The sequence below is a fragment of the Exophiala viscosa genome, assembly GCF_022695815.1.
Source record: "Exophiala viscosa unplaced genomic scaffold EDD37scaffold_1, whole genome shotgun sequence".
In the NCBI taxonomy this organism is placed as follows: Eukaryota; Fungi; Ascomycota; class Eurotiomycetes; order Chaetothyriales; family Herpotrichiellaceae; genus Exophiala; species Exophiala viscosa.
This window is the reverse complement of record NW_026944353.1, coordinates 216,729-236,729: the sequence shown is the minus strand read 5'-3', so window position 1 is coordinate 236,729 and position 20,001 is coordinate 216,729. Positions and strand designations below refer to the sequence as shown.

Sequence of the window (20,001 nt, the reverse complement as noted above, 5' to 3'; positions counted from 1 at the left end):
GATGGCCATCATCAAGTGATGTCAGACTCTGAGTGTATCGATACATTCGGAAGCAAGGGTAGGTATAGGTAGTACGGCTCGAGTGCCAGACGAGGCTGAAATGTCGCCAAGCCTTGTGGGGAATCTCAAAGTCTAAAGACGAGGCTCTGTCTAGCAGTTTTCCGTGACCGGAATATTTCCTCACGATCTTGCCACTGATTCTGCCTTTACGATATCAGGGATCTAGAACTCGCTGTGAGGGTCGGTGCTCCCATGATGACAGGGTAGTGTACTTCTCAGAAACATGTCGAAAGAAAAAGGTGCAAATTCTGCACTGGGATCATCCCCAGTTCAACAAAGTCCCAAGGAACCAAAAGGATTGAAGAGATCCGCAGCAGAGGCATTCATCAACAAGCCTCATTTAGTCGGGAAGAAGTTGAATGCTCATCGTCGCGATGCTGCGCGTGGGGTATCGGTGGGCAAGACTGTCCTCTTTCATGAGTCAGGCGAAAACAAGCATGAGGTTGCTCTTAGCCAACAGCAGAGATCCAAGCCGAATCTGAGGGAAAGAGCCCGGGATTTGCTCTCGGTCAGGCAACAATTACCGATCTATAAGCATGCAGATCAGATTAAACAGGAAGTCAGAGAGCATGAAGTTTTACTCCTTGTCGGAGAGACGGGTTCCGGTAAATCAACTCAAATCCCACAATTTCTGGTGACGGAACCGTGGTGCAAAAGGAAGACGACCCAGGGAGGCGCGAACGTGGGCGGGTGCATCGCCATCACTCAACCACGAAGGGTCGCAGCCATCTCTTTGGCTCGACGAGTTGCAGAAGAAATGGGAACTCCGCTGGGCAATTCCAGTCCGGCTTCGCAGGTCGGATACTCGGTCCGATTTGAGAATAGCACAAGTCCCTCAACAAGGATCAAGTTCTTGACTGAGGGAATGTTGCTACAGGAGATGTTGCGCGACCCCTGGTTGAAAGAGTACTCCGCGGTGGTTGTTGACGAGGTCCACGAGCGCGGTGTGAACGTGGACCTGGTGCTCGGCTTCCTCAGGAGAATGCAAGATCTCAAGAGCAAAGAAGATGGGAGAGGCGGTATCGGGATGAAGGTTGTCGTCATGAGCGCAACAGCTGATATGGAGAAGATCAGGGATTTCTTCAACTCTACTTCTGCTGAATCTCCGGCTATTCAACAGGACGACCGTGTCGAAGAGGACTGGTCCGGATTTGCTGACGGCGACAATGACCACAATGGCCAACATGCTTCAAACACAACGAGTGGCACTCTTCAGGGTTCTGCCCTTGACAAGAAGCCTCCGAACGGTGTGGCCTCAGAATCCGCCATAAGAGCGACATCCCTTTTGATCAAAGGTCGCCAACACCCCGTCACAATGAATTATGCACCATCTCCAGTCCCCGACATTCTGGACGCCGCGTATCAACGCATCATGCACATCCACTCCCACACTCCTCTGCCAGGCGACATCCTGGTCTTCCTGACGGGTCAAGAAACAGTCGAATCCCTCTCAAGCCTATTGACATCCTGGTCCGCATCGATTCAAAAGGACGCAACCCTCTCAAAGGCTCTCCCAAAACTGCTTATTCTTCCGCTCTACGCCGCCCTGCCATCCGCAATGCAGCAGCGCGTCTTCCAAACCACCCCTCGATTCACACGGAAGATCATTCTAGCAACTAATATCGCCGAAACCAGCATCACAGTTCCGGGAATTCGCTTCGTAATCGACACAGGCAAAGCCAAACAACGTCTCTTCCGTCCATCGCTCAACCTCGACACTCTCCTCACCGTCCCCATCTCCCGCAGCTCCGCCAACCAACGTTCCGGCCGCGCCGGTCGAGACGCTCCCGGCACAGCATACAGACTGTACACCGAGTCCGATTTCTACCAACTATCCCAGGACACCGAGCCAGAAATTCTCCGGTGCGACCTAAGCCAGCTTGTCCTCACCCTGAAAGCCCACGGCATCGACGACCTCCAAGCATTCCCATTCCTGACTAGACCGCCTCGCCGCGCCCTCGAGCGCGCAATGATCCACCTTCTGCAACTCTCAGCCCTTGACCCCTCCACTGGGCAAATCACCACCCTAGGCCGTGACATGAGCGTCCTCCCCCTCCCCGCGAGTCTCGCGCGCGTCCTCCTAGCCAGCGCTGATCCACAATTCTCCTGTACCGACGAAATCATCGACATCGTCTCAGCCCTCAGCGTAGAGAGCATCTTCCTCAACGTCCACCAAAGCCACAAGTCCACAGACACCTTACAGGACCCACTCGCACTTAGATCCGAATCCAAATCCAAAACCTCCGACGCCTTAGGCGACTCCGAGAACGAACACGACTCCCGCGCAAGCCAGCAAGCTCAAGCCCGCCGCGCCCTCTACCGTCGCGAGGGAGACCACCTCACCCTCCTAGCAACAATGCAAGCCTACGCCGCCGAACCCACCGACCGCAAAAGATGGTGCGACGACCACGCCATCTCGCACCGCGCCATGACCGGCGCCCTCGACGTCCGCAAGCAACTCACCGGTATAATGCAGCGGCGGCAACACATGGGCTCCAAGAGCACAAGCCTCACGAATGATAAGGATGATCACGACAATGACCCTACCACCCTGCCCCAACGAGTCCTCAAGTGTATCCTAACAGGCTTCCACCCCAACGTAGCCCGCCTCTCGAGCGACGGGTCTTACCGTACTCTCCTCACGAATCAACCCGTGTCAATACACCCGAGCAGCGTGCTCTTCTCTGCTCCATCGTCCGACGGGTCACCAGCCGGAGCGCCGCGCAAATTCGAGGCCATAATGTACAATGAGTTCGTGTATACAGGGACAAAGGCCTACGCGAGAGGTGTAAGTGCCGTGGAGATGGGTTGGGTCAGTGAAGTGCTACGTCGTTAGCACCGTGGAAGAGACATTACCCGCGCGGATCGAACAAGAACATATGATGGACTTGATCTCCTTATGAATAGTGGTTGACGCGCGACTCGTGCGAGGATCAGCTATCACCAATTCTGTGGCATTAAATCAATCCTTTCGAATTTGAAATCCAGACGCTCTATGTGCATTGACCATCCATAGACAACTCAGAAGGTGCCCTCTTCATCACCAACGGGTTGCAGGAACCCCACTGCATCACCGTCATCTTCACCCACAAAATGGATGGCACGCGTGATCGTGAACGACAACATACTTCCGGAAAGGACAGATATGAAAACACCAAACCAGAACTGCTCAAACCAGGGGCATGAGGCCTGGCGACAAAAAGGTTCCCTTCCACTTGAAGGTCACGGCTGCAGCAATCCAGGGTCGCACGGGAATAAACTCCATCGGACTAGATTCTGCCTCTTCTGCCATGTCCCTTTGCCTTGAGCACCCCCTTACTAAATTCCAGTCACTTCAGGACTCCATAACTCTGTGGTATCTCAAAACGTAGTACATCATAAAATCATAAACTCTTCTGCAGACAAATAGTTGTTTTGCATGTTTCAGTTGGAAGACGGTCTTCTGGACTCAAGGTCACCGTACCCAGTCCTCGTCTTCCTTCTCGTCGTCCAGGATGAACTCTGGATTCGACATATCGGGAGCCACAGACCACGAAGGGTCGTCGGCCATACTCGTTGGTGCCATGGCTGGCTTCGGCTGATTTTGTGATCCATTGACCATACTATCCATATGTGCGTACATCTGTGCTTCGTTTATCGTATATGGATGTTCGCCACTGCCGGCACTGCCTGGTGTCGATATGCTGGGCGTTAGGCCTCGGCTTACACTGGGTACACTCGGTATGCGTGTTTGTTGAGGAAGCTCTTGCGAGGCCATATTCATTTGTGCCATTTGCTGCTGCATTTGCATACGCTTGGTCTCTGCCTCAGCTTGTTTTAGATAGTCGTCGATGTCAAGGCTGCCAAGATTGTCGCGAGCTAGAACGTTGGCCTGAGGTGTGCCATAATATGACGATGCCGAACTCAGTCTGTACCTGTCAGAAGCATCGTCACCTCCGATGCTGCTGAAATCCGTGAAAGCCTCTGGGTTAGGCTTTAGATCGTTTTGAAGAGGCTGCTCATTACCCCAGCGATTCGACGAAGGAGATTGATCCTCGATTTCGGAGGCCTCGCCACTAGAAGACGTTCTTTGGACCTGGTTGATTTGCTTGGACACATCGAAAGCCTGATATGGTGCCTGCTGCCCAAGATAGGGTGAGTTACCCTGGGTGTTATTTACCATCACGTTATTGACATTGAAATCGTTATTAGTCTCCAAGTTGTAATTAGACCAGTCAAGAGATGCAACGTCAGGATATTTCGGCGGGTCGTAGTCATGGGCCTGCTCGTATGACATGAACCAGGACTCTGGAAACTGTTCCGGCAGGGTCAGGTCTGTCTGGCTTGCATTCTGGCTATTCACCAAACTGTTCGTTTGTGCTGGAGGGGTATCAACGCTGAAAGGCGAGTAAGAGTAGGCGTTTGGATCGAACTGAGGTAGATTTAGGTCTCTGAATTGTGGAGGATTCGCAACGTTCTGTGGGCTTAGTATTGGCGAATTGTGTTCTGATCTGACTTGCCGTTGAACAATCTGCATTGCATCAGTCATGGAATTGTGCAGAGGCGATTCGTGGTATGGCTTTGTAGATCTGGTAAGTAGGAGGTTATCTGTAGAGCGCTGGGCGATGTCGCGGTGGCCATGAAGGGAATTCGAGCGGGAAGGTATCTTATAGGGCGTTCCGAGTTGGTTGTGAGCATCATTGAATTTATGCACCGGCTTATGATGACCGTTTGTGAAGACTGTCGCCTTAGCTTCGTGGGAATTGTGATTAGGGCGTGGTTTGTGTTGTTCTTTCGGTTGGATCAGCTGAGGAATGTCTTCGGGAACGGCGTCGAGTTCCTTCTTGAGTGAACAAGTGCAGCGGGAACCATGTTGACAACAGCAGGTATTCGGCTCTAGCATTGTCGTTAGAAAGGGTTGTTGAGGGCATGGAGTAAACGTACCAGTGTTGCCCTCGGCCTTCTCATGAGGGCAGTCTTCTTTCGAATGCGCCTTGTCATGGCATTCGCATTTCACATGCTGGGATCGAGCCTTGCGCAAACCTCGGCAGTGTTGGCATTGTGAGACTGGCCGGCCCTTTTTGTTGACATGGACGAGGGGACGATCTGAGAGCAGAAACAATCAGCATCGCGGCTCCTGGACTTATGAAATTTTTGGTAATGTCACGACACCTACCTGAGTGATGGCAAGAACTAACGCGATGGCCCCTTACACATGCCTCGCAGGCGAACTTTTCTCCGTTGATGAGCATCTTGGACAATGACCTCTTCCAGATTCTCTAGCCTTGCGGACTGCTGGAATTGTATATTGTACCGATGCAAGTAGTGGGGTGAATGCTGGGCCGGGTATGAAGATCGACGAGACTGGCGAGAGGAGACGATGGTGTCATAAACCGTCGGACGATGCGGAATGAATGGGCTCGATCAAGGCGACTGTGGTCGCAAGCATTCGAAGGCGAGATAAGCCAATATGCCGAGCCAAAGGCGGTGTGTTTGAGGGAGTGGTGGGATAGATAGACTTGGGAAGACTCAGAACAGTGTCGGTAAAAGAGTTCTAAGTATTGGAAGCCGCCAGACGCCGGAACACAGAAAGACGAGAAAGAAACACTTGATGGATGCAAGATCAGTAGGGATCGGGATCTGCCATGTTTCCACGATGTTCAGCGACGAGGATGCTGAGCACAGCGCAGGTGGGAAAGATGAAGTCGCAGCGTGGGTGGGTTGGTGGGTGGAAGAAATGCAAGTTCGAGAAGAAGTGAGAGAAGCGAAAGCGCAGTTTTGACGGGGACGATCGTGTCGATTCAGTTAAACTTAACTTGACCTAGCTGGGGTGTGTTCAGGGCTGCGCCAGGCCACTTGACCTGCCAGTGCCCGCCCTATGCCAGTAATTCATTGATTAAACTATCGCTAGGCTAGGTACGGAATATTTATTCAGGGTCTTTTAACCTACAAGCATGTGTGTTACAGTTTACTCCCCTTACGTTGCCTCTTTGCCCGGTTCAGGTATTCCGCCGTCCCGCTCTTTTCGCTCTAGGTCACAACCCTCTGCAACTGCGCGATACCCGAGAATGATGCGTATGTTGCCGTCTATATTTATGGCAGACAGGTCGTATTCGGGATGGTGACGAAAGACAATCCAGTTGCCCAAGGCAGAAATTGGAGAGGCTCCTGAAGCGCAGCAGCAAGGTCACAGGACCGTACCAACCTCCGGCCGCGCAATCTACGCTTGATTGGTACCTGAACATTCCGCATAGTCTCTCATCAGCAAGTCAGATTCCAATGTTGCTAATTCCTCATCCGTCCATCTGCATGGTGGAGACAAATCCCACGCCTTTGATCCGAATTATCGTGTCGTGGTGGACGATGGCTGATGACTTGCCTACGGCAAGGTCTATCACTCATGAACTCGTTACAAACTCCCAGAATCAATTCTTCCGGAAAATAGAGCTCAGCTCGTTCATTGTATCCAAGATATAGACTACAAACACATTGTTGCTGTAAATATCCATCTCCCAGCTCTTTTGTAATATAGCAGGCATATTTTTCAAGCCCAGCCAAACCCCATCTGAGGGTGGCGGTCATGACATTGTCGTTCGTTGCATCGTGATGCCTCTCGCGTCTCGCGTTCGTATTGTTGCTGTCCACTTCAGACAATCGAACGCTGCTTTCCAACGCCTCTTTCATGCAAATCCAAAATTCAGCGCATTTCTGTACAAGAAGCCCGCAGCAATGGGGATAAAGCACAGCTCAGCCTTGACAGACTTACGCAGCCGGTCCAGCCTTGATAACCTCCTCGGTAGCCTCATCGGCATATTTCTGGAAGTTCTCGTTAAACAGCTTGCCCAACTTGGTGACTTCTTCACCGAAATCGGCCGAGCCAGTCCAGCTCTTCTTGGGGTTGAGCATCTCATCGGGAACATTAGGGCATGTCTTGGGGACACTGAGGTTGAACACATCATACGTCTCGTACTCCTGCTTGGCAAGCTCGCCAGAGTGAATGGCATCCAGGATGGCTCGGGTATACTTCAATGGGCAACGCTTACCACCAGTGGCCGCTCCGGCACCAACCCAGCCAGTGTTGAGAAGCCAGGCATTGGCATTGTGTTCAGAGATCTTGTCTGCAAGCATCTTTGCGTAGCGCATAGGGTGAAGCGCCAAGAATGGCTGGGCGAAGCAGGAGGAGAAGGTGGCTTGTGGTTCTGTAACACCATCCTCTGTGCCGGCCATCTTGGAGGTGTATCCAGAAATAAAGTGGAACATGGTCTGAGCAGTGTTGAGCTTGGAGATGGGTGGTAGCACACCGCGGGCGTCGCAGGTAAGCAGGATGATGTTGGTTGGGTGGTTGTTGCTGAGGCAAGGAATCTTGGCGTTGCCGATATACTCGATAGGGTAGGCGCATCGAGTGTTCTCGGTCAGGGTGGAATCATCGTAGTCGACATCGCGAGTCTCGGGGTCGAAGACGACATTCTCCAAGACCGAACCGAATTTGATGGCGCCGAAGATATCGGGCTCCTTCTCGGCGGACAGCCCAATGCACTTGGCGTAACATCCACCTTCGATGTTGAAGACGCCCTTGTCACTCCAGCAGTGCTCATCGTCACCAATGAGCTTTCGCTTGGGATCGGCCGAAAGAGTGGTCTTTCCAGTGCCCGACAGGCCGAAGAAGACAGTAACGTCACCCTTCTCTCCCTCGTTGGCGGAAGAGTGCAGGGTCAGGACGTTGTGCTTGACAGGCATCTCGTAGAAGAGGACCGTGAAAACACCCTTCTTCATCTCACCCGCATACTCGGTACCAAGGATGACCATTTCTTTCTCGGCAAAGTTGATGGAAACGCTGGTGGCGCTGGTCATGCCGGTGGTGTATCTGTTGGCCGGGAAAGAACCAGCATTGTAGATGACATAGTCAGGGTGGAACTTCTTCAACTCCTCGCGAGAAGGCCTGATGAGCATATTTCGCATGAACAGGGCATGATAGGCACGTGCGCAAACCACTCGAACGTTGATGCGGTATCGTTCATCCCAGCCAGCATAACCATCGATAACATAAATGCGGTTTCGAGTGTTGAGGTAGTCGATAGCTCTCTCTCTGTTGATCTTCCAGACCTGTTACACCAAGGCATGTTAGCTGTGCTTCTTGTTGCAATCTAGTGGCATTGATATCGCTAGTGCAGGATAATTGATAAGTGATGTGGGGCTTGAACAGGAACACCAGTTCTGCTGCCGAACACACCCGGTAGCCAAGCATTCTTTAGCCGCGGCATGAGGCAGAGTTGCGTCACGTTCGATTTGGGGCAACGCGGGGCAATAATTCTGCATCATGGATGCCATTTTGGTGCAGTGCCGTTCGTCCACATGCAATCAAAATACCGGCCACAGCGGGGATGCTAGGTCTTGAGACCTGATAGCAAAATGACGCTGCCATCCCCTCCACACTGCTTCTATTGCAGCATGGAAGAGTGTGGACTGGGCGTAGAAGGCTAAGAGATAGCACGCTCGGGTCGCATAGACACCAACGTGGGCATTGATAGGACCAAGGGTAGACAGAGATGAAGAGTATACTGACCTCTGATGACATGGGCTTGTTGACAGGTCCCCACCATATGTCCTTCTCAGAGCTGGGTTCCTTGACTACACGCTTGTCGAGCGGAGAACGACCAGTCTTGCTACCAGAGTAGGCACTCAAGGCACCGGAGGATGTAATGGCTGTGCCGGTCTCGTAGACTAGGGCATCTTCATAAAGGGCAGATACTGAGGGGTTGGCAACGATAGCCACGCGGTCGTAGTCGATGTGAGCAGTAGTGTAAAGTTCTTCTTCGAGTTCGGTGTGTTCACGACCTGGCCTAAGTATGCCTGTTAGTGGACTGAGAAAACGAGGTACCGTCGACGACAACTTACTCGACACCACCAGGGTGGAGGGCGGTCTTGTTGACTGAGTGAGAAACCATTCTGGGAGTGAATGCCCGCAGGTTGGTTTTGGCTAGGTTCGAACGAGCTGTACCGGAACCAGGAGAGGATGATTGAGGGCGGATGGAGTGGAGAGCTTGAAGTCGAGTAGAATATTCGGAAGCCATGAAGACGGGACTGAGGCCTGTTACTTGTATCTTTCTGGCGCTGGGGCTAAGCCGCTTCTCAGGGACGCTTCCGAAAGACCAACGGGACAGATCGGAGGACGACAGTGGTGTTTCGCGGGCACGGCTCGTCCGACTCTTTCCGGGGAGTGTTGATTGGAGGAAATCCAACTGCCGTGGATATACTCCGTCAAACGCTCTGGCAATTGGAGAATCTGAATTGCGGAGCAGGCGAAAAATGGTCGCGATGATATTCCTTCAACTTATTATCGTGCTTGGTTTGAAAAATATGAAAAGACTTAGAGAAGTGGTGAAAAGTGACGAAAAGGTAAGACAGCTACGACACAAGACAAGGTGGGAGAAGCAAGGACGAGGAACATCGACGGTCACCCAATGCTGCAGCATCCCCCGCTTCTCGTCGCCATTTGCCCTCTTTGGCATTCCTCTTACGAAGACACGATGGAGCCACAAGTCATGCTGCATCTGTTACTGTGTTTACCCCAAGTACCCGTACAACGCCACTAGATTCCGCGCTTCGGAAGGTCAAACACAAAGACCATATGCATTTCTCATTTCCGCAATACCCACTGCTGCTTCTGCCGAACGTCCAGCAGAGGCCACGCAAACAAACAGGCTATGTGGCACTGTGAACGGATGATTTTTCATTTTGGACCGTGATAAGGTCAAACGGAGAATTGCCAAAATAACGCAGTCCTCATCACTCCACAAATGTCATTGCTGGGTGGGAAAAAGCGGGGGATCGCTAAAGGTGACCAGATCATCATTCCAACTCTGATCTCAACAGCAAACAGCCCTACGTGTTCGCACCCACCTACATCATCGCGCTTCAAACCGGTCAACCGCTCCATCCAAACAACCCGTCCCTGCGTTCGATCTGCCCAGCCAGGCCTGTACACCATGACAATGCATCATAGTCCAGGTTGGGAGGGATCGAACAGATGTGTAAGAGCTTCGCTTGCATCATGTCAATCAAGCCGTCTTTTGCCAGGCTCCGTATACTCCAAGCAAACTGCTCGTTGTCCCAGCCAGACCAATGATGCCCTCGTCAAAGGTGGTATATCCAAGCGCGGTGCTGGGAACTGTGAGGTCACAGAGATCAGAGATGAGTTGGATGTTGACGGCTCGTTGTTGTCTATTGCCAAAAGTTAGTCCCATTTTGTCACAACGTATTCCGCTTTTGACGTTGTTACATACTTTGCGATCTTCACTTTCTCAACTTTATCTTCGGCGTCTTTCTCATCCACAGTCTGCACTCTCTGCCTCAACTTGTAGGTATTGTAGATGCCAGCCAAAGCGCTGGCAACCAGACCAGTCAACCAGAATCGATAAGCGGTAGCCTGGGCGCTCTTCGCTTTGGGGTCTTTCCTGACACCCATGGCGTCCAAAACCGTCATCGTATCGAAGGTCAAGTACCCTGCATAACCTATCTGTCGTAAGATTTGCAGGTATTGCGTGATTTTGTCGCCGTTGCTCGACTTGATGGCAGCATCGTATATTTCTGCACCAGCTCGGATGTGCTCAACAAATTTTCCAATACGCAAAATCTTTCTCGTAAGCCCGAATTGATTCTTGAGGACAACCCATGGCTGGATGGTACTCGTAGGGTTATTGGTGCGGTAGAGGTACCAGGCGTAAAATCTGCTAAAGTATTGGATGGTACGGAGCACCTTATCACGACCAACTGCAGAGAAACCATCATTTAGCGTATACGCCTTCAGCGGTCGCATTGAACTCACCTGTAGTCGCAACGTATCTGAGATAGTGGGTCACCGCGGGGTGATAGACAAGAGCGTCGGCGACCATAATTGCGACAGGGGACGCCGAAAGGTGCGTAGAGCAGGTGCGGTCAGGTAAGGGATGGGAATGTCAACAATCGGCTCGGATGCGCTCTTCTTGAATCAGCGTCGCGACAAGGGGTACGGAGGTCGAGTTAGTCCTCCAGTGTTGGCTTGCAACAGATCCGGAACAAATGAGAGATCAGAAAAGAAAGAAAAGGTGGCTGTTCTGGGGAGTCAGAGCCAAGTTATTAGAATACTGAGAAGATGCGGGTGAGCGTTCGCAGATGCTCCCGATACCCGGTGACTGGGACTGGAAATAAGAGGAAAGCTGACATGTGACGGGGACCTCGGCATCTTAGCCCTCTTTTCGGCCACACCTGTACATGTCAGGACTCCTGGCTGTCTACATACAACTATTTTCGGTCTATTGCTCCTGCTGAACCTTTCAACTATACCGACAAATAGTTTGCTATCCTACTTTCCAGGATTTATACACATAAATGTCGTTGGCTAGAGATGTGGACTCTAGAGATTGTCTTTAACATCCCACAATTCCAAGAGTAAGTCCAGGTGTCTGGAGCTCTCTATCAATATTTGATGAGTAGTCTGGGGCACCAGCGCGGTGAACAAGACTATGGCAATCATGCTCACTCGTTATGTCAGGATGTCATCTCCCACAAGTTTTTCTATGCCTCTGAAATCTTCAGCCATAATTTCTCCCGGTGGAAAACAGTTCTCCATATACAGTACCGGCACAGCAACCGAGGCTTTCTCGCCGTGTCCCGCCATCTCCACGTTTACCACAGCAATCCCCATAAAGAGATGATGCCATCGAGCTTAGGTAAGTCAGGTGCCTCAGCTGGATTCTATGAGCACTTGATATCCGCTGCTATAATTTCAATACGATTCCGAGATTTTTAGGGAGAGTTGGGCTGGACGGCCGCGATTTTGTGATTCTCCAGACATTCGTCGCATTGGTTGGTTTTGGAGTAGCTCAACCCCGGTTTCTTGTGCCACCGCGCAGCCCAATATGCCTACAGCGTCGTCATTTCCAGAGATACAAATCCCCAATGTCGACCTCTGGGGGCTCATGTTTGAGCAGCCTCGAGACTTTCCTGACACAAAAGGTGAGTAGCACGCTGGACAAGCATGACTCTCGTTGATCTATTGGGTAGTGATATATCGCACCGTTGATTCTTCTCGTCAATATACATGGGCCGAGGTCAAGGAAGCTGCGACAGATTTTGGTGGTGGCCTCCGAAATCTATGGGACTGGCAGAAGGGCGATGTGCTAAACATCTTTGCACCCAACGATATTGACTTCGCCGCCATTGTGTACGGAGTCTTCTTTGCTGGAGGCATCGTATCTCCAGCCAACCCAGCATATTCGGCGGACGAGCTGTCCTTTCAGCTATCCAATTCCAATTCTCAGGCAATTGTTACGACCAAGGATTTCCTGCCGACAGCGTTGAAAGCCGCCGAAAGGTCCAACATTCCCGCAGATCGTGTTATACTGCTTGGGACCGGGCGGGATCCCACCCACAGACACAAACACTGGACCAATATCCGCAAGACGAGTGGTGCCACTAGGTACAGGCGACGAAAGCTGGATTCGGACAATGATTTGGCATTTCTGGTGTATAGCTCGGGCACTACCGGTCTTCCCAAAGGCGTTATGCTAAGCCACCGCAACGTCGTTTCGGACCTGCTGCTGATCAAGGGAGCAGTTGGGAAATGGTACTCGAGCGGCAATGACAAGATTCTTGGGGTGTTGCCGTTCTTTCATATCTACGGACTGACAGGATTAGTGCAGCAACCTTTACACAGAGGCATTGAGCTTGTGGTGATGCCAGCATTCACCCTTGAGGTGTTCTTGAAGGCCATCGAAGAGCACAAGATTACGTTCATCTATGTTGCGCCTCCAGTAATTGTGCGACTGGCGCGGGACAAAATGGTGGACAAGTACAACCTCAGCAGTGTCAGAATGATCACAAGTGGCGCTGCGCCTTTGACGCGAGAACTGGTTGATGCCCTACACAAGAGGCTGAACATCAAGATCAACCAGGCTTATGGGCTCAGCGAGACGAGTCCCATGACCCATACACAGGTGAGTAATGGCCTTGAAGAAGCGCTCACAGTTGGTTCTCTGACCGCATTCTAGCCTTGGGATGAATGGTATAACTCAGTTGGAAGTGTCGGCAAAATGTTCCCCAATATGACAGCCAAGTATATGTCTCCAGACGGCGAAGAACTCGGGCCTGGCGAGATTGGAGAACTATGGCTTGCTGGCCCAAATATTTTCAAGGGATACTGGAAGAATGAATCAGCGACAAAAGATGCAATAACGCCCGACAAGTACTTCAAGACAGGTGATGTTGGTTTCCAGGACAAAGATCACAATTTCTACATCACCGATCGAGTCAAGGAGCTCATCAAGTACAAGGGCTTTCAAGTCCCACCCGCGGAATTGGAAGGTAAACTCATGGACCATCCTGGCATCGACGATGTAGCTGTGATCGGGGTGTACGATGACCATATGCATACAGAAGTGCCTAGGGCTTATGTGGTCGCCAGTCAGGACAAGGCTAGTGAAAAGGACGCGGATGAAATTGTCCAGTGGCTGCAAGGCAAAGTCGCCAATCACAAGAGACTCCGGGGAGGCGTGCGCTTCATCGACGAGATTCCAAAAAGCGCAGCAGGCAAGATCTTGCGGCGAATACTGAAAGATAAGGCAAAGGAAGAAGAATCGTCGAACAAGGATGGACGGCAGGTCAAGGCCAAATTGTGACCTCGTACCGATATCTGTTGGCTTGGGTTCTGGTACGGGCATCCCTAGCGTGGCATCCTTCTTCGCAAAGGCATCGATAGCTCCTTTGTTGTCTGCTGCTGCATGGTTTGGTCTGAGAATGCAGGGTATGTCACCTACAATTCTTGAAAGGATCGCCAGTTGCCGCTAGGCAAGGGGGGGTCCTACTACTGTACACAGTATGTAATCGGCCGATATCAGTTGCGGTCATCATGCATAGAGGCTGCATATGAGCCCGGAAGTCAATCACGAACAAGCACTCGTTGCATGCAGAGCCAAGCATTCATCGCCAAGCGACTCGTGCTCAATTGTCGCTTTTGGCCGTCATCGAGAGATAAAACAGGTTCGGAGTCAGAAGACTCTTTCCTCTCATTTCAATTTCGATGATTTTGAAATTCAACGCTATGGATTGAAGAAATTTGAACCTCGTGCATCTCCGGACAGCTGGTATGATGCATCAAGCATGAAGTTTTCATGAAGGCGACCAATACTCTTCTCTATCTCTATACACGTGTTAAACTGTGGACAATGTGGGCATCATTAACCAGTCCACAGGGGGGACCGTGGGTTACGCGGCGTGCAGTTCATTCAACTTCATTGATCCTTGCCGACCACCTTCACTTAAACACCCAGGCACGTGCCGCTTAACCCGGTGGTGTACCGTGCACGGCGAGCCCGAACTAACGTTGACTTATCAGCCCCAGGACCATTGGGGGCTTGCAGGGTTGCAACGAAATCCATTGGCCTGACCCTTGGAGCGATCCCACCTCAAGTGGCACCCCATCTGCGTAGAATTGCTTGTTTAGTCCGATGCGATCATACTTTTTCATTTTCAGCCCTGGTCCATGGGCACTTCGTAGAATCTATATCTACCCTGGACTCTCGCTCGGACCTTTCTGAATTCCCTTCTATGAGCACAGCTGCAGTTGAACTCGCAACAGACTACAGCCATGGAAATGGAGAACGAGAAAAGGATTGACGAAGGCTATGCGCCCCAAGACGTCGACCGTCGGGTATCGGTCCATGCAGCTCCCCTTGACGCCACGCCAAAGACTAGGTGGCAACGTACTTGGCCGACCATTGCTTGCGGTGCTGGATTGTTCTCGGATGGCTATCTCAATGGCGTATGTCATCTCAGCCTTGTGGCTATGAACAACCTCACTAACACCAAGTTCCACAGGTCATCGGATCTGTCAACACCATACTCAAGCTCTTGTACAAGGACGAGTACACGAAATCCGATGCCCAAAACAACGTCTCCTCGATTGCATTTGCTGGAACGGTGGTCGGCCAGTTGATATTTGGCTACCTCTCCGATCACTGGTCGCGTCGCAACTCTCTTCTGATCTCGACCCTCATTCTGATCGTCTTCGCTGCCCTTGGTGCTGGCTCGTACGGTGCCGGCGGCAGTATTCAAGGCATGTTCGCTGCGCTCACCGCATACCGCTTTCTCCTGGGTATTGGTATTGGCGGTGAATATCCTGCAGGCTCCGTCGCCTGCGCAGAAGCCACTGGCGAACTCAAACGAGGTCACCGTAACCGCTGGTTCATTGCGTCCACGAACCTCGCCATTGATCTTGGCTTTGTTGTAAGCATACCTCTCCTACTTGCACCATTGTAGCTTTCTGATGGATCCCAGGTGGCGTCTATCGTCCCTATGATACTTGTCCTCATCTTCAGTGAACATCACTTGCGTGCCGTCTGGCGTATGTGTCTGGGCCTGGGTGTCATTCCACCCCTCTCTCTCCTCTGGCTGCGAATTAAATTGCGAGAGCCCGAGGAGTACAATCGCAACAAAATGAATCACTACCCGTATTGGCTGATCGTCAAATTCTACTGGTTCCGCCTCGCTGTCGTCGCTCTGATCTGGTTTATCTACGATTTCAGCTCCTACTCCTTCGGCATATACTCCTCGTCATGGCTCGCCTTCCTGCTCCCATCGGATGCTCCCTTGTGGAAGACTTTCGGATGGAACACCGTAATCAATATTTTTTACTGCCCTGGAGCACTGTTCGGAGCCTTCCTCTCTGATTGGATCGGCCCCAAGTACTGCCTCGTCGTCGGCGTGTGGCTGCAAGCCATCATCGGTTTCGTCATGACTGCACTTTACGGACATCTCGACAAGGGCTCGCAAGTGGGTGGTTTCGTTGTCATCTACGGTATCTTTTTGGCTCTTGGCGAAGTCGGCCCTGGAGATAACATTGGTCTCATCGCTTCCAAGACCTCGGCCACCTCCGTGCGAGGCCAATACTACGGCATTGCGGCCGCTTGTGGCAAGATTGGCGCTTTTGTGGGCAACTATGTCTTCCCAGATATCATCGCGGCTGCCGGCAGCAACGTCATCAAGCAGGGTCAATATCCTTTCTACGTCTCCAGCGCGTTGTGCGTCTTCAGTGGCTTCATCGCCCTATTCTGTCTACCAAATATCGGCCAGGACACCATCACCGACGAAGACGAGCGCTTCCGCAAATACCTAATCGATCATGGCTACGATGTTTCGACCCTGGGAACAAAGGAGTTCCACGAGGCCAAGGCTCTGGACAACGGCGCTTGAAGAGGTCACCTCACTGACTCGGCGTTTAACATGCTTGAACTTTGGTGACCCGGAGCAGATGTTCAATTCTGGCTACTTTCTTTTGGCTTGAAGTGTGTTTCGTACACTGCTGGCGTTTCAGACGTCGTGCGACCTGGTAGCAGATAATGAGTCGTCTGGAATGTTAGAGATGTTACATAGTACTATGATGAACGGCCTTCAAATCTGTCTCCTTCCCTTGTCTATCGTCAAGTAACCGTAGGCGTTCTGGAATCAGTAATATCGCGCTTGCTTTGTGATAGTTGCTCAAGCTAGATGTCGTGACTTCATATGTCTCGCGATCATGCCCAGCTTCCTGTCACATATCGACATGAGGGGAGGGGTGAAAGCCCGGCGCAATATCCTGGACTGCCTACAACACTCTTCCACATTGAGGAGAAGGATTCTGGACGCGACATAGACAATCACGGGACTTCTCGTGGCGTACTCGCGGCATTGAAGGTTGTGTTGAAAGCCAGAGCCTACATGACCTGGAAAGACTTTCTCCGCTCTTCTGTAGTTGAACAGATGCGCTTCAGGGCACGGTTCTCACAGACCACTCCATTGAATTTTGACAACACGCCTGTGATCTTGCGTGACCACTGCAAAGATCAAGTCTAAAGACCTGACTTATCTTGATCTTCCATCCATACACAACCTACTCGCGCTCCGACATCGTAAAGGCGCGAGACACATGTCTACCTTCATCGACAAGCTATTGTCCTCGTCTCGTGATAAGACTGTCGATGGTTTCATTGATTGTTTGTGTTGTCATGAACAGCGTCACAACAACTCCAGGTAGGTGAGTACAAACTTGCAAGACAGCAAAGATCAACTCGGCACAGTTTCCCTGTCTTGGAAAGAAGACAGCACTTCATGACACCACGCGGCTCCGTATATCTCCGGTCGGCTATAAGTGCCTCTATGGCACCAAAACGTTTGCTCCGAATCAGCAATGAGATCAATGTAAGTGCTGTCTCTCAATTTACAAGCCCACCATCATCGATTTCAAAAGTCCTTCGCGCCATCGAAAGTCGATACCAAGGTAGAGACTGTACCGATCGGTCTTCTTCAAATCATTCAGCGTTGCTGTCGAACCATTGTGGGCAGTTGAGCACCGATTTCATTATCCCTTCACATCCCACTCTCTGTACGGACTCGATTTGCACAGTGCCACAGCAGACAACGAACACCTTCCCTCCTACGTCCACTGTCGCCTAATCACAACAGACATTGTCTGCCTCAAAACTCTTGGGATCAACCTTAGCTGCCATCACGCTTCTCTTGTGCAGACTCCGGCGCATCCTTTACTAAACTTCTCTTCCTCTACGACTTTTCAAAGACCCCCAGACGGCGATTCATGAGGGTTTGAAGAGATAGATATTGGACAATCGGCTTGGTGGAAGGGTTTGCTAGGGCTGGCGTGAGCCAGGGAAGAGCAGTGTGGTGTTCTCATTACTGAGGAAAGCAACCCTTCTTGGCCCTCCATTCATTGACCTAGCATCAGAGCGCATGAGCCTGGAGGAGGTTCCCCTGCGCGAGGCTTGCATTTCAAATTCAATGCCTCTACGAGCCAATTGATTGGAAAGATATGGAAACGCGCGAGTTTGCGACTAGAGAAGAATTGTGGCGCATCCACGAGACGCTCAACGAGCTCTCCACGACGCAGGCCGCACACTCGGAGAGAATCATGCGTTTGGAACAGAAGACACCGGATGGAGGTAGATCCAGGAGTCTGTGGGGTTCTTCATCACCATTCCCAGGTGTTCTTGGTTCATCACATCATGGTGAGTCCAGCATGGCTTACGAACTCCAGGCTGTTACTAACAGGAATCAGATTCCACCCTCAATCCTGCGGCAGAAGCCTTCCGAAACTTCGATGCGGAACCTACGACAAGCATGATGAGCTCATTGACTTTGGATGCGAACGATGATTCTAGACGAGTGGCAGCGTCCAGAGCCAACTCGGTGCGGTTCGATGAAAGCGCAAACAATCACTATACGTCGTCCAGACAGTCTATCGACCTTCCAGCACGGACGGGGAGTGGACTTGGTGGTCACGCGCTTTCTGAGAGATCGTTGTCGCATCGTTCCGATGGAAAACCCACGACTGCCGGTTTTGGTCGTACAAATAGTTTTGGACTGGAAGGAAGTCGCCTCCTCGGTTCTATCCACAACTCACCCAAGGTGTCAGGCAACCCTCCTCCGGGCTTTTTTGTCTTGGGTCCATGCCCGTCAATCATCCGCTGCTGGTTGACCCAGTCCTTCTCCAACGATTCGCTACTCTATGCTGCCATTTGCACCGGCTCCTCGATATCGTCTGTCAGTCATGCGCTCATAGACAAGCTCGACCTGAATGAATCGATATTTGACGACGGAGAGTATCGTGCCATCCGACTACCAGTCTACTTGACTGAAGCAAAGATACATTCACCGGCCGTCAGATCAGCGAGTCCAGTACCTCAGATACCGACCTTGATGGTGAAATTCTTGGTCGATGATCAGCCGGTGAAGGACGCATCCATACAGATCATCTTAGGCAGCGACGTTTTGAGATCCCACAACGGAGATATCCTGTTTTCACAGGACAAGCTTATGATCTTTGATGAAGAGCGAAATCAGTTGTCGATACCACTGGTGCGACCTGAAGACGACTCAACCTACAAGGATCTGTGCACGGTTTCCCGCAAGCAATCGTCGTCAATGGAAGTTGTCTTACCGCCTCCAGCCTCCCCAATCGGGGTCATTGGCCGACCTGGAAGATCAATTTCCTCGGCCCAAGGAGTGGCTTCTCCGCTTGCAGCACCATCAAGCAGCATAGCTTCTGCGACGCCTTCTGAACCCGGAGATATGCGCAGAATGGATCAGCAAACTGAGCCGTCGACCCGATCGAGTCTGGACCTTACGCAGTCAAGACCAGCAGATGATTCCAAATCGACTACTGGCAGTGAGAAGTCGTTCAGTACGCCAATGTCGAAATCTGCTGGCTCAGGAGTGTGGGCCAACTCGTGGCGCTCGGCATCCGCATCCGCACAGAATGATTCGAATCAGAAACCATCCTCGAGTTATGCCCGGCCTAGCGCATCTCGACCCATGAAGATTCTTCGACCAGCCAAAACCATGGCAAATGCAACCAGATCCGTCTCCACGACTGCGGCAACTCCTAATGGGGCAGAGAATGCGACAGGACGATCGGAGGCTGATGGACAAGCCAGCCAGAACGATTCGAACGGGAAAGCTGGACAATCAACAACGACGACCAAGTCGAATCCAATTGGTTCTGGCACTGCTTTTGGATGGCTAAATACTGGGCCGCACCGAAGAACGACCGCGAACGGATGAAAGGTTAGAATCGATCAGTGGCATTCATCAAGGAGATCTGCATATCGATGTGAACAATCCCGGAGCAAGGCTCGGACGATGGAAGTGTCCTGGGACGTGGCTGATGTTCTGTAACAGCAACTGGAGAGCCTCGCCTGATCTTTGGAGGTGGGGCTTCTAAAACGCGACTTGTATTCTAGATTGGGGCTATGAACCTTGCAACGAAGCGAGATCTGTGAGACAAGGTGCAAGACAGAGAAAGGTATTCCAGACAGAGAGACAGAAGCCTCAAGGCCACATCAAAAAGAAGAATATTGCAACAATAGGTATCGATCAATGCCGACACGCGATAGCCGAGCAAGATTGATTCATCCCCACACTTTTTGCCCATATTTT

The 20,001-nt window shown here is 51.5% G+C and overlaps 8 protein-coding genes across 8 annotated transcripts; 5 read left to right on the top strand and 3 right to left on the bottom strand.

Annotated features, from left to right (window-relative positions):
- Positions 1-11: 11 nt before the first annotated feature.
- EDD37DRAFT_6021 (ATP-dependent RNA helicase) lies at positions 12-3,294 on the top strand. Its single transcript, XM_062814622.1, has one exon. The coding sequence runs from the start codon at positions 284-286 to the stop codon at positions 2,894-2,896; it is 2,613 nt and encodes an 870-aa protein (XP_062674311.1). The 5' UTR covers positions 12-283; the 3' UTR covers positions 2,897-3,294.
- A 220-nt stretch (positions 3,295-3,514) lies between these two features.
- Positions 3,515-4,942, bottom strand: EDD37DRAFT_603356 (uncharacterized protein; the record flags this gene model as incomplete). Its single annotated transcript, XM_062814637.1, has 1 exon — positions 3,515-4,942. The coding sequence occupies one exon, from the start codon at positions 4,940-4,942 to the stop codon at positions 3,515-3,517; it is 1,428 nt and encodes a 475-aa protein (XP_062674310.1).
- Positions 4,943-6,801: 1,859 nt separating this feature from the next.
- Positions 6,802-8,984, bottom strand: EDD37DRAFT_557412 (phosphoenolpyruvate carboxykinase [ATP]; the record flags this gene model as incomplete). Its single annotated transcript, XM_062813702.1, has 3 exons — positions 6,802-8,142; positions 8,603-8,879; positions 8,935-8,984. 3 exons carry the CDS (start codon positions 8,982-8,984, stop codon positions 6,802-6,804), a joined length of 1,668 nt encoding a protein of 555 aa, XP_062674309.1.
- Positions 8,862-9,931, top strand: EDD37DRAFT_5469 (uncharacterized protein). The gene has a single exon (XM_062813668.1). It carries the CDS (start codon positions 9,109-9,111, stop codon positions 9,763-9,765), a length of 657 nt encoding a protein of 218 aa, XP_062674308.1. The 5' UTR covers positions 8,862-9,108; the 3' UTR covers positions 9,766-9,931.
- EDD37DRAFT_5259 (peroxisomal biogenesis factor 11) lies at positions 9,844-11,213 on the bottom strand. The gene is made up of 3 exons (XM_062813642.1): positions 10,865-11,213; positions 10,323-10,809; positions 9,844-10,260 (listed from the first exon to the last, which is right to left on the bottom strand). The coding sequence occupies exons 1-3, from the start codon at positions 10,929-10,931 to the stop codon at positions 10,098-10,100; spliced, it is 717 nt and encodes a 238-aa protein (XP_062674307.1). The 5' UTR covers positions 10,932-11,213; the 3' UTR covers positions 9,844-10,097.
- A 616-nt stretch (positions 11,214-11,829) lies between these two features.
- EDD37DRAFT_5221 (4-coumarate-CoA ligase) lies at positions 11,830-13,818 on the top strand. The gene is made up of 3 exons (XM_062813638.1): positions 11,830-12,033; positions 12,082-13,013; positions 13,068-13,818. The coding sequence occupies exons 1-3, from the start codon at positions 11,937-11,939 to the stop codon at positions 13,692-13,694; spliced, it is 1,656 nt and encodes a 551-aa protein (XP_062674306.1). The 5' UTR covers positions 11,830-11,936; the 3' UTR covers positions 13,695-13,818.
- Positions 13,819-14,668: 850 nt separating this feature from the next.
- Positions 14,669-16,266, top strand: EDD37DRAFT_558385 (major facilitator superfamily protein; the record flags this gene model as incomplete). Its single annotated transcript, XM_062813751.1, has 3 exons — positions 14,669-14,836; positions 14,893-15,300; positions 15,352-16,266. 3 exons carry the CDS (start codon positions 14,669-14,671, stop codon positions 16,264-16,266), a joined length of 1,491 nt encoding a protein of 496 aa, XP_062674305.1.
- A 1,338-nt stretch (positions 16,267-17,604) lies between these two features.
- Positions 17,605-20,000, top strand: EDD37DRAFT_5095 (uncharacterized protein). Its single transcript, XM_062813591.1, has 2 exons — positions 17,605-18,071; positions 18,122-20,000. Exons 1-2 carry the CDS (start codon positions 17,876-17,878, stop codon positions 19,624-19,626), a joined length of 1,701 nt encoding a protein of 566 aa, XP_062674304.1. The 5' UTR covers positions 17,605-17,875; the 3' UTR covers positions 19,627-20,000.
- The last annotated feature ends 1 nt before the right edge of the window (position 20,001 follows it).